Source organism: Danio rerio, chromosome 16 (genome assembly GCF_049306965.1).
Source record: "Danio rerio strain Tuebingen ecotype United States chromosome 16, GRCz12tu, whole genome shotgun sequence".
NCBI classification, from domain to species: domain Eukaryota; kingdom Metazoa; phylum Chordata; class Actinopteri; order Cypriniformes; family Danionidae; genus Danio; species Danio rerio.
Window position 1 is genome coordinate 53,315,782 of NC_133191.1, and position 16,111 is coordinate 53,331,892.

General features: G+C 38.4%; 2 protein-coding genes across 9 annotated transcripts in view; one reads left to right on the plus strand and one right to left on the minus strand.

Moving 5' to 3' along the window:
- Positions 1–16,111, minus strand: part of rftn1b (raftlin, lipid raft linker 1b) — a 435,159-nt gene that overhangs the window by 48,773 nt on the left and 370,275 nt on the right. For all 8 annotated transcript variants that reach the window (XM_073926765.1, XM_073926762.1, XM_073926763.1 and 5 more), the window contains one exon: positions 6,753–6,868. In XM_073926765.1, coding sequence (XP_073782866.1) covers positions 6,753–6,868 — 116 coding nt within the window. The remainder of the gene's footprint in view (positions 1–6,752; positions 6,869–16,111) is intronic.
- On the plus strand, positions 624–2,402 carry LOC141378331 (uncharacterized). The gene is made up of 2 exons (XM_073926768.1): positions 624–1,953; positions 2,333–2,402. The coding sequence occupies exons 1-2, from the start codon at positions 1,060–1,062 to the stop codon at positions 2,363–2,365; spliced, it is 927 nt and encodes a 308-aa protein (XP_073782869.1). The 5' UTR covers positions 624–1,059; the 3' UTR covers positions 2,366–2,402.

Consider the following 16,111-nt stretch of genomic DNA (forward strand, 5'->3'; position numbering starts at 1 on the left):
ATGGAGCGACGGCAGACGGCGAGTCAAGACACAGCTGAACATATCAATTCCAACTGTCCGAACGCATTAGTGAAAATACCCTTCTGTCCCACAAATCCATAGATATCAGTATGAATCTGATGTCTGGAATATGCATCAACATGGCTTTATGCGATCTTACTGCTGAAGACCATTTTGTGAGCTGCTTAAATGACCAGTCGTGTTGAATGCTGGGAGATGTCAAGCAGATTTTGGATTTAAATGCAGGCCGCTGACAGAGCGGCACTGAATAATGTTAGGCCAGAAACAGTGTGTCCTTCCACAGAAACACCGTCATGGCTGAGTTGAAGAGAGACGAGGGCAGAGAGCGATTGAGAACTGCAGGATTATGAAATAAAGCTCAAAACTCGATTACGCCGATAGCATCAGTACACAGAGCTAACTAACACAAAAGAGCTTGGTGGACACTCAAGGCAAACACACACACACACAAACATCTAGCTCAAAATAAGCCAAAGCAAGGCCAACTTGAGAAGAATCAATGGCGATCTGACACAAAATTTAATTTCTGCAAACACATTTTTAAGATTTCCTGAGATGCTGAGCTCTAAAAGACTGGGATATGTTTTTTTGTTATATATTTTAATATTCACACTTTGCTTTCTTTCTTTTGTTGTTGTTGGTTTGCCTATTTGCCTTTTTAGGAGTCTCTGCAAATGACTGAGCAGTGGTAAATGTTAAAGTGGCCCAATTATGCTTTTTTTTTTACAAGATCTCATAATCTAATAATCTCAGACATCCCAAAAATTGTATTTAAGCATAAATTACATTATAAATCATTGATTATTACTAGCTGTAAATGCCCTCTTCTATGGAAGTTTTTTCCTAACAAAATTAAAATGAAAATTCTAATGCTTAAAAGATCAAATGATAAATCAAATGCTCAAACTATAAATCAAATCCTCAAACCAACTCTGCAAATGATGAATCAAATCCTCAAACCGACTCTGCAAACAGTGAATCAAATCCTCAAACCGAAACTGCAAAACGGTGAATCAAATCCTCAAACCGACTCTGCAAATGGTGAATCAAATCCTCAAACTGACATCACAAATGATGAATCAAATCCTCAAACCGACTTTGCAAATGGTGAATCAAATCCTCAAACTGACATCACAAATGATGAATCAAATCCTCAAACTGACATCGCAAATTATGAATCAAATCCTCAAACCGACTCTGCAAACGGTGAATCAAATCCTCAAACCGACTCTGCAAACGGTGAATCAAACCCTCAAACCGACTCTGCAAATGGTGAATAAAGTCCTCAAACTGACATCGCAAATGATGAATCAAATCCTCAAACTGACATCGCAAATGATGAATAAAATCCTCAAACCGACTCTGCAAACGGTGAATCAAATCCTCAAACCGATTCTGCAAACGGTGAATCAAATCCTCAAACCAACTCTGCAAACGGTGAATCAAACCCTCAAACTGACTCTGCAAATGGTGAATCAAATCCTCAAACTGACATCGCAAATGATGAATCAAATCCTCAAACCGACTCTGCAAACGGTGAATCAAATCCTCAAACCGACTCTGCAAACGGTGAATCAAACCCTCAAACCGACTCTGCAAACGGTGAATCAAACCCTCAAACTGACTCTGCAAACGGTGAATCAAATCCTCAAAATGACATTGCAAATGGTAAATCAAATCCTCAATATAACATTGCAAATGATGAATCAAATCCTCAAACTGACATTGCAAATGATGAATCAAATTCTCAAACCGACTCTGCAAACGGTGAATCAAATCCTCAAACCGACTCTGCAAACGGTGAATCAAACCCTCAAACCGACTCTGCAAATGGTGAATCAAATCCTCAAAATGACATCGCAAATGGTAAATCAAATCCTCAAAATGACATCGCAAATGGTAAATCAAATCCTCAAAATGACATCGCAAATGGTAAATCAAATCCTCAAAATGACATCGCAAATGGTAAATCAAATGCAAATGAGATGTCAATCAACTAGCCTAGGCGGGGCTTTAAGGCGGAAGAGTTTGTTGACAACTACCGGTAGCGCTGACTTTTTCAAGGCGCTCAGATTTGCGCGCACTATTCCAAGTCGTATCCGTATAGGAAATAAGTTTTTACTCGTAGAAGAGAAAGCGAGAAATCTCCTACTGCTTCTGTCCACATTCTGAAGTGTTCATCAGATGGCTACATCTCTCATAGGAGGCCACGAAAAAGCATACGGCAAGAAGATGATAAAAATATACGGATACGACTTGGACACCTCATTTGCTTTTGATTTATCATTTGCGATGTCAGTTTGAGGATTAGATTTATCATTTGTGGAGTCGTTTAAAGATTTGATTCACCATTTGCGGAGTTGTTTGAGCATTTGATTAACCATTTGCGCAGTCGGTTTGAGGATTTGATTCATCATTTGCGATGTCAGTTTGAGGATTTGATTTATAGTTTGAGCATTTGATTTATCATTTGCGCAGTCGGTTTGAGGATTTGATTCATCATTTGCAGTGTCGGTTTGAGCATTTGATTTATAGTTTGAGCATTTGATTTATCATTTGATCTTTTAAGCATTTGAATTTTCATTTAAATTTTGTTAGGAAAAAACTTCCATATTCTTCGACACTGTTTTTGTGTTTTTTAAAATGCAAATGAGCTGCTTCTCCCCGCCCCTCTTTCTAAAAGTGGGAGGAGCCTTTAAAGCATGTGCCTCAGTTACTCTGCAGTACAAACATCTGCTTACATTTGAAGTCTTGGACCCTATCATACACTTGGTGCAAGACGCGTATGCCATGATTTGTTGATATTTTCAGACCAGCGCAACAGTAATCTTTATGTTTTACGACATGTTGTTTAAATAGCAAATCCTTTTGTGCCACTTTGTGGACTCATGGGTGTGCCAGTCTATAAAGGAGGTGTGTTAAGGCGCATTGTTGGCACATTGCTATTTTGAAGAACTAAAACAGACTGTACTATTGATCTGCTAAAAGCTGGTCTAAAGTCCAGCGCAGAGAACGTTATTTTTATGCAGGTCTAAATGCTTACACATTACTTAATACACACAGGATGTACAACAATACACAAATATTTTTACAGATGAAAAACATGTCAACTACATGGATATAAAAACCCCTGTCTCCATGCCTTCTTCATCTCGGAGGGCTTTTTCAGTTCATTTACGTCTATTTGCTTTTTAATCATGTTATCATTGTTATCAGTATTATTTATTATACTCATATTTATATTTGCTTCAATAAAAACAAGCTTAGATTTGTCCACCTGTCAGGTTTTGGAGCATCACTATATGGGTCATAAGAACAGGTTGTGTTGTCAGTTCTCAGTTTTTGACCACACTTCATTATTATTGTTCATTTATTCCTTTGCTGGAAATTAAAACTGAATTTTAAAACAAATCTTAACGCTTAACAAACAACATTAAATATGTTGGCTAATGGATGTCTTCAGGTGGAGTAAGTTTCCACTATTTCCTTACTCCACGAAAGTAAAGGAGTAAAGTAAAGAGTAAAATTAAAGTAAAGAGAAAGTAAAGAGGTCAAATGGAGAAGGCTCGTTCTTTATCCTTGTGCTGCAGATGGTCTGTTGTTTTCTCGCTAGTGAAGCGTTCAATTTTTTCCACTTACAAAGTCCGCCATGTATATAGCAAATGCACCATGGCGTGAAACAACTGACTCTTAAAGGGAATGTGAGATGAGACTCTGATTGGTTTTATGCACATTATGATCAAAACACACCCATAACTCATTAAGAGAGTAATCACAACCCTGTTAGACCATGCGCTCCGGCGCAAACTCTATTTTTCCATCCTTAAAATAGCAAAAGTGGATTCGGACAAGCCCTAAATGCTTTTACACATTGTGCTTTAGACTGTGCGCTTCTTTAAAATAGAGCCCCTTGTGAGTTTAAACTCCTGATTTACAGTTTTCTAAAAGCAAAGACACTTTCGGCTGGGATTTTTTTATTAAATAAAGCTCAAAAATTGATTATGCTGATAGCATTCAATTCAACTCATCTTTATTTTTATAGCACTTTTTACAATGTAGATCGTCTCAAAGCAGCTTAACATTGATAGTCTTGTCAGTTAAAAACTCCTGATATACTGTTTTCTAAATGCAAAGACACAGGAAATTGAGAGCTGTAGGATTATAAAATAAAGCTCAAAACTTGATTATGCTGATAGCACAAAACTGGTCGACTCTCTCTCTCTCATTCTTAAACACACTTCTAGCTCAAAATAAGCCAAAGCGAGACCAGCTTGTGAAGAATCAGTGGTGAACTGGCACAATATTTGATTTCAACCACACAGTTAAGCCTTCCTGAGATTTTCAGTGAAAAATACTATTACTGAAACATGAGTTAAACATGGACTGGGGTTTTCTGTTCTATATATTTTAATATTCTCCGTGCACTCTCTTTCTTTTTTTGTTTTGCCTAATTGCCTTTTCAGTAGTCTATGCAAATAATTGAGGAGTGTTAAATGTTAAAGTGGTTTTTACTGTGCGCTTTTTACAAGATCTAATAATCTCAGACTTCTATGGTGTATTTTATGCTGAAATGCACGTTGGGGTTAATTTTTAGCCTAGCTTTAAATGCCCTTTTTACTAATGTTCACAGACTTTTTTCTGTCTTTGTCAATGCAAATGAGCTGCTGCTTCCCGCCCCCTTTCCAAATAAGGGTGAATTCATTAAAGGATATCCAAAACAAACCTAAAAATCTGCTATTGAAAGTCTTGTCAGATTAAACTCTTGATATGTTGTTTTATAGTTTGTTTTTGTATAGGGGCAGTACACAACAATACATTTAAGCTTGAACACTCATAGGTAAATTGCAGGATGTCAGATTCTAGCGAAAAATGCTAGTTTTTACAAGGGATAGACTGATGTTTCGACACAGTGTCGAGATCCCGAAGCGCAAGTGTTTCGAAACACTGCACCAAACATGATCTGAATCACCCAGGTCACATGACTTTGGTGATTCGAAACATCCATGATAATAATGATGATGAAAAGCCTTTATTTGTCACATACACTTTTACATGTAGTGAAATTGGACCCCTCGACCATACACAAACATCACACATTTTATGGGAAGACGGGTTCAGATGAGAGGTAGCTTTTAAAAAGAGGAAATAAGATACATTAGGGCAGAGAAAGGCGAAAAAAAAGCCCCTCTCAGACTGCCGAAGTAGAGCAGTATGAAATCAGGGGGGAAAAAAAGCCCTAAGACAAGCACATAAACACACAGACATAACATCGCAACTGGGGATGGGAACAGGGGATGTGGATATAGTCTGATAAAGGCGGTAACCATCTGGTCCTGCCACCAGGGGGAGCTGGTCACAGACCTGCCTACCAACACCAGTGGGTAAAAGCACACAAAGGCATGGGATGTGGGGGTTAGGCAGTGATTGTCTATCCGTAGCTCTGTATCGGTGTGTATAAGCCTGTACAGTCTCACAGGTGTCCTTAAAACGGAACAGGAATTGTCTAGCAGAGGTTGAGGTTGTATAGCAGGAGAGTCACAAGGAAGCCGGAAGAGAAGAAAAGGTTTCAATTTGGGTCAATATTTGCTAATTTCGTAGATATCTGATGTCCGTCACTAGTTCAAATCACGTTGCAACGCTGATAGTTTCTACCCGATGTTTTCCGATTTGTGGTCTGATGCCACAGTCTCAGCACCAACAAACTTGCTCACCATCGTTTCAATCCAGCCGGCCAGCTTGGTAGGGTTTTGAGCTGCACTGACCTCTTTTATCAATCGTCGATACCCCAGGGCCCACCTAAGCCCATCAACAGAAACCTTGTAATCAAAGTTCCGAATAAGTAGATATCTTCAATATCCTCCAAGGACAAAGCGGCCAGGCACACGACGCGCCACTTCTTCAACCCGTCCATCATGTATCCAGTTCCAAACGCTCTTGCAGGACAGGTGGGTTCCTCCAAACCCAGACTTCTCATCGAGAAGATGGTGTCAATTGCGTTCAGAGACCAGTTGATCAAATCCATAATTCATTTTATTTTGGAGAGCAGGGCAAGGAGAGCCTCAGAGATAGAATAAAACGAGACAAGAGGAGCCAGCCAGGAGAGATATGGGAGGGAGAGGAAAAAGTGTGACCCCTTTCGCCGATAGCCAAAGAAAAAGTTGCCCAGGTCACATGACTAAAGTGTTTTGACGCATTTAATACAATACCTCAATTTGCTTAACGGATTCTTTGCTAAAGGTGTTCCAGAGCAATACATAAAAATTACCACTAGGTGTCACTGTAGAGAAGGGCTTCAAAACGTTTCGATGCTTCGACACATTTGCTTTGACTCTTTCCGTGTTTCATTAAGTCTTGCTTTGCCCACCACTAGTTTCCACGTAGTCCCCAGAGAAATATGTGTTATACAGTTATTTTGTGCGTGTAAATAGATAAAATAGACCGATCAGTAATATTATACAACTTTTTATAAACAAAACTCATATCGCAGTGTTCCATTCAATTAAATTAGTAAAAAGTTATTTCAAAAATCCAACTAACTCACAGCACACTCTTCACACACAAGCAAATATGCATATATAGCTTTCTGAGAGTAAACACACAAAGTGTGATTACAGGATGCCGGCTGTCTGACACCATATTGTGTGAAAATCGAAGTAAATCTAAAAACATGTAAATGAAAAAATAGATTAAAGAACAGCATGGAAAGGTGTGTATGTTTGAGTGTAACTCACGTCAATGATTGTCCACTGCTCCACCACTATAGCGTCATATGCAGCAGCTGAGTTGGTGTCGCCCTCGACACCCTCCTGAAACACAAACACGCTGTCCACGGTCTTCACAAGAACATCTGCAAAGAAAAAAAGATATAGGATGTCAGTTTGAACCGCCAAGTGTTTTTCAAAATGGCTTCTGTTGTGTTCTGTAAAGGAATTAGGGATTTCTTTTTGCTAGCTGGTATGTTTGGTGGGGCGACATGGTGGCTCAGTGGTTAACACTGTTGCCCCACAGCAAGAAGGCAGCTGGCTGGGCCATTTGGCATTTCTGTGTGGAGTTTGCGTGTTCTCCCCGTGTTGGCATGGTTTTCTCTGGGTGCTCTGGTTTCCCCCACAGTCCAAACACATGGTCTTTTATTTTTAATAAATTTGCAGTGATTGAAAAAAATTCACATTGTCATTATGGGGTATTGTGTGTTGAATTTTGATGAAATACATGAATTAATCCATTTTGGAATAACACTGTAACATAAGAAATGAAAAAGTGAAGCACTATGAATACTTTCCAGATGCACTGTATATATATATATATATATATATATATATATATATATATATATATATATGTATATATATATATATATATGTGTGTGTGTGTGTGTGTGTGTGTGTGTGTATACATACATACATACATACATACATGCATACATACATACATACATACATACATGCATACATACATACATGCATGCATACATACATACATACATACATACATACATACATACATACATACATGCATACATACATACATGCATGCATACATACATACATACATACATACATACATACATACATACATACATACATACATACATACATACATACATGCATACATGCATACATGCATACATGCATACATACATACATACATACAAACAGGGCTTTACATTAACACCTGCCAAATGCCGTCTTTTCACCCCCCACTAGCCGGTTGAAAATAATTTTCAAGGATAATGATTCTTAAAAGCAGGGTTCGACAACGATGGTCCAATATGCATGCAAAGGCGATTTATGAATTAAGAAGCAACACGACTGACAAAAGTAATTGTGTTCGCGCGAGCAATAGAAAGCAGGTGAATACCGAATGAGAGGATGATCATTCGCGCTAACAGCTTAGGTGATGTGTACGACTGTTTAAAACGCAAGAGCATTACTGTTTCCTTGTGTGAGGCAACTGTGTATAGAAAAATGACTGATGTGATCGGTTCTCGATTAAATAGACTAGACAAAAAGTGATGAACAAGCACCCACAGTCTTGCTGCTTTCAAGAGTTCCAGAGTTGTCTTTTTGTAAGCAGCACCAGTTGCTTTCGCTTTAACCATTCTTTGAACAGATTATTTATAGGTCTAACTTTAACCGTGTGTGTGTGTGTGTGTGTGTGTATTTGTGTGTGTGATCATCCTTTCATTATCACACGGTATGTTTTTCACCTGCTTTCTTTTGCATTAATATGGTTTAATTATAATTTTTTTACAATAATATTGCTTTAATGGCGGCCGAGGCAGTGGCGCAGTAGGTAGTGCTGTCGCCTCACAGCAAGAAGGACGCTGGGTCGCTGGTTCGAGCCTCGGCTCAGTTGGTGTTTCTGTGTGGAGTTTGCATGTTCTCCCTGCATTCGCGTGGGTTTCCTCCGGGTGCTCCGGTTTCCCCCACAGTCCAAAGACATGCGTTACAAGTGAATTGGGTAGGCTAACTGTCCGTAGTGTGTGAATGTGTGTGTGGATGATTCCCAGAGATGGGTTGCGGCTGGAAGGGCATCCGCTGCGTAAAAACTTGCAGGATAAGTTGGCGGTTCATTCCGCTGTGGTGACCCCGGATTAATAAAGGGACTAAGCCGACAAGAAAATGAATGAACGAATATTGCTTTAATGGGAGATAAACTCCCCATTTATGTGTAGTTAATGGTGATCTGGGATCTTTAGCAAGGACAGATTACTGTGCATATGTTTTGTTAAATAAAAAGTATAGTATACAGCTATATCTTGCTTGTTTTGGCACATTTAAAAATTGTGGCTAAGAAATAATTAATTGCTTATGTTTGGTGTGGTCAGAAATAAATGTGGTCATTCCTCCATTTTAAGCTCTGAAAATTATGTGAAATAAAAACTATTTGTAACACTATGAAACTATGACCCATTTGCTCATGATTTTTAAGCAAGCTCAAACACGACACACAAAAAGTGAACTGAATGAGGCAAAGGGTGAGATAACACAAAATCTAAATCAGGTTATTTTAGCATGTCAACGTCATATATATATGTATACAATATATTTTCCCAACAATAAAACTGTCAGCCGCAGTGGCTGGTGATGAAAAAACTTAATGTCAAGCCCTGTACATATACATATATATATATATATATATATATATATATATATATATATATATATATATATATATATATATATATATATATATCTACAGTTGAAGTCTGAATTATTAGCCCCCCTTTAATTTTTTTCTTCTCTTTTAAGAAGGAAATTGCCGTAAACAGCCCTTTATCAGCCTCGCAGTGAGTCTCTCTGCACTGTACAGTATATAAGGTTGTGTTATTAAATGGAGAGAGCGCTGTTTCAGAAAGCTGGAAACTGCAGATTTGTGCCTATAAGTGAAAATGATGAGCTGAAGTTTAAAATGAGAAATAAAGTCACGGGTTATGAGAAATAAAGTCGCAACCGAAAGATGTAAAGTCACAATTGAGAGATATAAAGTGTAAATGACTAGAAATATAATGCGTTTCATATTGCAATGTGCTTGTTTTATATGCATATTTAAAAAAAAAAAAAAAACTTTCAAATGAACACAGACTTACATTTTCCTTTTTTACATCATACAAAAAAAAGTCATAACTGCGAGGTATGAAGTTTGTTTAGTATATTATACATATACAGTTGAAGTCAGAATTATTAAAGCCCCTTTGATTTTCTTTTTTTTTTTTATATTTCCCAAATGATGTTTAACAGAGCAAGGAAATTTTTACAGCATGTCTGATAATATTTTTTCTTCTGGAGAAAGTCTTATTTGCTTTATTTCAGCTGGAATAAAAGCAGTTTTTAATTTTTTTATTAAAAAACATTTTAAGGTCAATATTATTAGCCCCTTTAAGCTATATTTTTTTCTGATAGTTTACAAAACAAATCATTGCTATATAATAACTTGCCTAATTACCCAAACCTGCCTAGTTAACCTAATTAACCTAGTCAAGCCTTTAAATGTAACTTTAAGCTGTATAGAAGTGTCTTGAAAAATATCTAGTCAAATATTATTCACTGTCATCATGGCAAAGATAAAATAAATCAGTTATTATAAATTAGTTAAACTATAATATTCAGGAATGTGTTGAAAAAAATCTGCTCTCTGTTAAACAGAAATTGGAGGAAAAAATAAACAGAGGGGCTAATAATTCAGGGGGGCTAAAAATTTTGAGTTCAACTGTATAATACAAACATTTCAACAGAACAAATAATAACATGCAGTTCTGGAATGACATAGAAGTAAGCAAATAGTTTCCACTGAACTATTGCTTTAACATGTGATAAACCCAGAATGTTCCTTTAAAACAAATGTCAGCGGAAGCTAAATGTGGTGAACTCAGAAAGAACATGTAGTTAACTACAGGGGGAATTCTAGGTGTTAAAAATATATCTAGAGAGCGAATGTTTGCGGAAGAGAAAGTCATTTGAAATATTTCAAAGACAAGAAAGAGTGACAGCAACACGACCGACAGAGACTAATGAATGACCAGCCTAATTAGCCGACGTATCCGGATTTGGAATGTGGAACATTCCCCGAGAAATAAATAAAGCTCCTTCAAACACAGATTTTAATGGCCTGAAGAGTCGCTGCCGCCCTGTGCGGTTCCTACGCCGGGCCCTGTTTTAGACTGATCTTTATATATGGGTGGATAATAAGCTCTGCTGAGTATTGAAGACGAGCACAGGGGGGCGTCTGGGAAGCGGCTCCCGTCCTGTGTTATTTCAGCTCAGTGTCCTCTCATGGCCCAAGAGCTTCCTTGTTACCCGTCCTCCATTTACACACTAATACTGTTTGCGCTGGCCTGTCTGCTCTGGGAGACACTCCAGATTACATTATGGGGGGCTGAGGGATAGCCGGGATCCGATGGGAAGGGGCTTTTCTTGGGAAAGTATGGGCGGGGGGTGTCTGTCGCCTGCATTCTTCCATCAAAAAACCTATTTAAGGCTGCACTTACTCAATTGAAGACATCTCAGCGGCCTTTCAAACAGAGCCATTGTTCTGGCCATCATGCATCAGATGTTCCCGGTCGGGATCGTAATTGGAAAAGTCCACTCGGGAGATTGCCTCAGCTGTTGGACGGACACTGATGTCTCAGGTGAGCAAGTCCGACAGAGAGCTCTCTTTTCTACAGACGTGCCAAATGTGGACTCAATAAGCTGTCGGCCCTGCGAGAGGCTCACTTATGGAGATTGACGGCAGAGAGATTGTCCGTTTGATGGAGTGCGACTGCTGGAATATGTGGAGTTTAGTCTGGCCAGGTCATCCTGAATGACTGATGCTGTTTAGGTTTAAGTATGTGCCAGAGAGAGCCGCTAATGCTCAAGAAGGTTTATGTATATTTTACAAGGCCAGGGCAGGAACGGGGCTGACACAGATTGAGGATGTGGACGTATTAAATGTCAATCACTTGAGCAGTCAAAGTACTTCAGTGCAGCTCTCTGTGCTGACAATGATTTGAATGCTTCGTTCCTGAAAACTGACATCCATCCACCTATTGTATATCTACTTTCTTCAATACTTTTCCTTTTGTTTCTATCCATTCTTTCATTGTTCTATAAGTACTGTTCTTTTTATCATTCTTTTTATTGTTCACATCCATCATCCGTATCATCATCATCTATTATTTTCTGTCTTCTTCCTGTCTTTTTTCCATCCATCCGTCCGTCCGTCCGTCCATTTTTTCTCTTCTTTCATTGTTTTTTCATCTGTTCATATTCTATTGTTCTTCCTGCTGTCTATTGTTCCAATCCACCCATTGTACAATATCTATTTTCTTCATTGTGATTTCTATTTTTTTGTTTCCATTCATCCATCCTGTTCTTTTTCTATCATTCTGTATTGCCCCATTTATCCAAACAAAATACAGTTTTTCTATTGTTTCTATCCATTATCAGTCCTGCTCTTTCTATTGTTCTTTCTATCACCCATCCATTCATCCATCCATGTTCTATTTCTATTGTTTTTTATTCCATCCATCCATCCATCCATCCATCCATCCATCCATCCATCCATCTATTTATCCATCATGTTCTTTTTCTATTGTTCCTTTTTTATTGCTCTCATTCATTCATCATCCATCCAATCATCCATCATGTTCTTTTTCTATAGTTTCTTTTTATTGCTCTCATCCATCGATCCATCCATCCATCCATCCATCATGTTCTTTTTCTATTGTTTTTTTTATTGATCCCATCCATCCATCCATCCATTTATCCATTTATCCATCGATCCATCCATCCATCCATCCATCCATCCATCATGTTCTTTTTATTGATCCCATCCATCCATCCATCCATCCATTTATCCATCAATCAATCCATCCATCCATCCATCCATCTATCCATCCATCTATCGTGTTTTTTTTTCTATTGTTCCTTTTTATTGCTCTCATCCATCCATCCATCCATCCAATCATCCATCATGTTCTTTTTCTATTGTATCTTTTTATTGCTCTAATCCATCGATCCATCCATCCATCCATCCATCCATCCATCATGTTCTTTTTCTATTGTTCTTTTTATTGATCCCATCCATCCATCCATCCATCCATCTATCCATCCATTTATCCATCAATCCATCCATCCATCCATCTATCTAACGTATTTTTTTTCCATTGTTCCTTTTTATTGCTCTCATCCATCCATCCATCCATCCATCCATCCATCCATCCAATCATCCATCCATCCATCCATCCATCCAATCATCCATCATGTTCTTTTTCTATTGTTCTCTTTATTGATCCCATCCATCCATTTATCCATCCATCCATCCATCAATCCACCCATTTCATCTTTTTTTTAGTGTACCCCTGCATCCATTCATCCATCCATCTTTCGTGTTTTTTTTCTATTGTTCCTTTTTATTGCTCTCATCCATTCATCCGTCCATCCATCCATCCATCCAATCATCCATCATGTTCTTTTTCTATTGTTCTTTTTTGTTGATCCCATCCATCCATCCATGCATCCATACAACCAGTTCATCCATCCATCCATCAATCAGCAATCAATCCATCTATATCTTCTTTTATTTTTCTAGTGTTCCCCTCCATCCATCCATCAATTTATCCATCAATCCATCCATCCATCCATCCATCCAGCAATCAATCCATCTAAATCGTCTTATATTTTTCTAGTGTTCCCCTCACTCCATCCACCCAACCCTCCATCCATCCATCCATCCATCCATCCATCCATCCATCCATCCATTCATCCATCCATCCATCCATCCATCCATCCATCCATCTATCTATCTATCTATCTATCTATCTATCTATCTATCCATAAATAATTTTTTTTCTATTATTATTTCTCTCGTTTCCACATTGATCCACTCACCCTGTTCTTTTTCTGTCATACTTTCTCTTGCATCTTTTTTCATTGTTGTTATTTTTGTTCATCCTGTTTGTTGCCTTGTTTCAAATTTAGATGCTAAACTGAAATTTCAGAAGCTCGATTCTCCATTCCATTCTCAATGGTGTTCAGAATCAGATTTAAAAGCACTTAAAAGAGGAGTGACATCCGCATTTAGCTCTAATGTAAAGGTGTCCTATATGACCAGGTACTAAATAGGATCAATTTGGATTTCATGTTGCTTTTTAACATTTAAAAAAAAGCTCTTTACTTTTATACATGTCTGTCTCTCTCTCTCCTTCGTGGACCTGTTCAGATGCTTCCATTCATACTCCCATTCTTTTGTGCATCAGGAAAATGACAGTGGAGGTATCTCCAAAATCCCTTTCACACCGAGATAATGCCTTATTGGAAATTCATATGCTGAATATCTGTGCCTTCGTGGTATCTGAATATAGGCAGAACAGCATGAATAGTCAGGCGCATGAATATGTCGCAGCTGCGGCTTCGTATTCTTTCCTGAGCAGGGGGAAAAACTCGCTCCGGTGAAAAAGTCAGACAAAAGAAACCTTTTAGTCAACATCGTTGGCATCTATTCAGCAGGAGCTAAACCTGGAGGTGTGATGAGCCTTCGGCCCTCCGTGTTTCTTTCCCGTGGAGCGTATGAATCTTTAATTGCGGACTCATAACGGTGGCGTCGAGATCTGCGAATTCAATCCTGGACTGATGGGCGGCTCCCACATGACTCCACACCCCATCGCATTAAAACCCGACTCCCACCTCCCACTTTTCTCACCATGGAAACCTGTCTCTAAGGGCCAGAGAGGCAAAAGGAAAGCTTCTTTATAAAGGACATTCTCCTGGACAACTTCAATGTCACTGAAGCAAAGCTAGACGGGCGCACAAGTAAATCAGTGGAGCAGAACGCCACACCAGCAGCATCGACAAAAAGCAGAATCCATCAGGAGACTTTAAGCCTCCGCAAAAGCCCCATCCACCCCTGGACCAGTGGATAAACTCATATCAAAGCCACCTGGAGGGCAGGAGGAGGAGGAGGAAGCTGTGCCACCGCTGATCTCCTAGGACAATCTTTTTGATCTCCAATCAAATAGGGGAACAAATCTCGCAAAAGCCTGTCAAGAACATGTCCAGGTCATATTTCATCCCGCAAAATCAATAGAAAGAAATAAGAATTTTTGTTGTTGTTTCAACAATATCATCCCGTCATTCAGAATCATTCTATGTTTGATGTTTGGCAAAACTTGTGTGACAGTCAAACTTGTTTTTTCTCTCAAATCTTCATTTTTGTAATGGAAAAAAAGCTGTAAGTTCTGTTTTAGTATTATTTACACTCTGAGAAATAAAGGTACAAGAGCTGTCCCTGGGGTGGTACCTTTTAAAAAGGTTCATATTTGTACTAAAGGGTTTATATTTGTAGCTTAAAGGTATGTATTAATACCTAAAAATGTCAAGAGGAACACTTTTGTACTTTTTAGATACTAATATGTATCCTTGAGGTATTATTAAGGACCCTTTAGTTACATATGTGTTTCTTTTGAAAAGGTACCACCCCAGTGGCAGCTCTCGTACCTTTATTTCTCAGAGTGTGTATTCTGTTGTAGAATTTAAAACATTTTGAATTGGCTTTCAATGTTCATTGCAATTTCCCCAGTGGTGGGTTGCAGCTGGAAGGGCGTCTGCTGCTAAAAACATATGCTGGATAAGTTGGTGGTCCATTGTTTAAAATTCTATCCATCCATCCATCCATCCATCCATCCATCCATCCAATTAACCTATACATTAAAACATCCATCCATCCATCCATCCATCCATCCATCCATCCATTGTTTAAAAATTCCATCCATCCATCCATCCATCCATCCATCCATTCATCCATCCATCCAATTAACCTATAAATTAAAACAACTATCCATCCATCCATCTATCCATTGTTTCAAAATTCCATCAATCCATCCATCCAATTAACCTATACATTAAAATATCCATCCATCCATCAAGTTTCAAAATTCCATCCATCCATCTATCCATCCATCCAATTAATCTTTACATTAAAACATCCATCCATCCATTCATCCATCCAACAAACACAAAACATTCATCCATCATCCATCCATCCATCTATCCATCCATTGTTTCAAAATTCCATCCATCCATCTATCCATCCATCCATCCATCCATCCATCCATCCATCCATCTATCCAATTAACCTATACATTAAAACATCCATCCATCCACCCATCCATCCATCCATCCATCCATCCATCCATCCATCCATTGTTTAAAAATTCCATCCATCCATCCATCCATCCATCCATCCATCCATCCAATTAACCTATAAATTAAAACAACTATCCATCCATCCATCCATCCATTCATCCATCCATCTATCCATTGTTTCAAAATTCCATCAATCCATCCATCCAATTAACCTATACATTAAAACATCCATCCATCCATCCAGTTTCAAAATTCCATCCATCCATTGTTTCAAAATTTCATCCATCCATCCGTCAATCCATCCATCCATCCATCCATCTATCCATCCATCCATCCATCCATCCATCCATCCATCCATCCATCCATCCATCCAATTAATCTATAAATTAAAACATCCATCCATCCATTCATCCATCCAACAAACACAAAACATTCATCCATCATCCATACATCTATCCATCCATTGT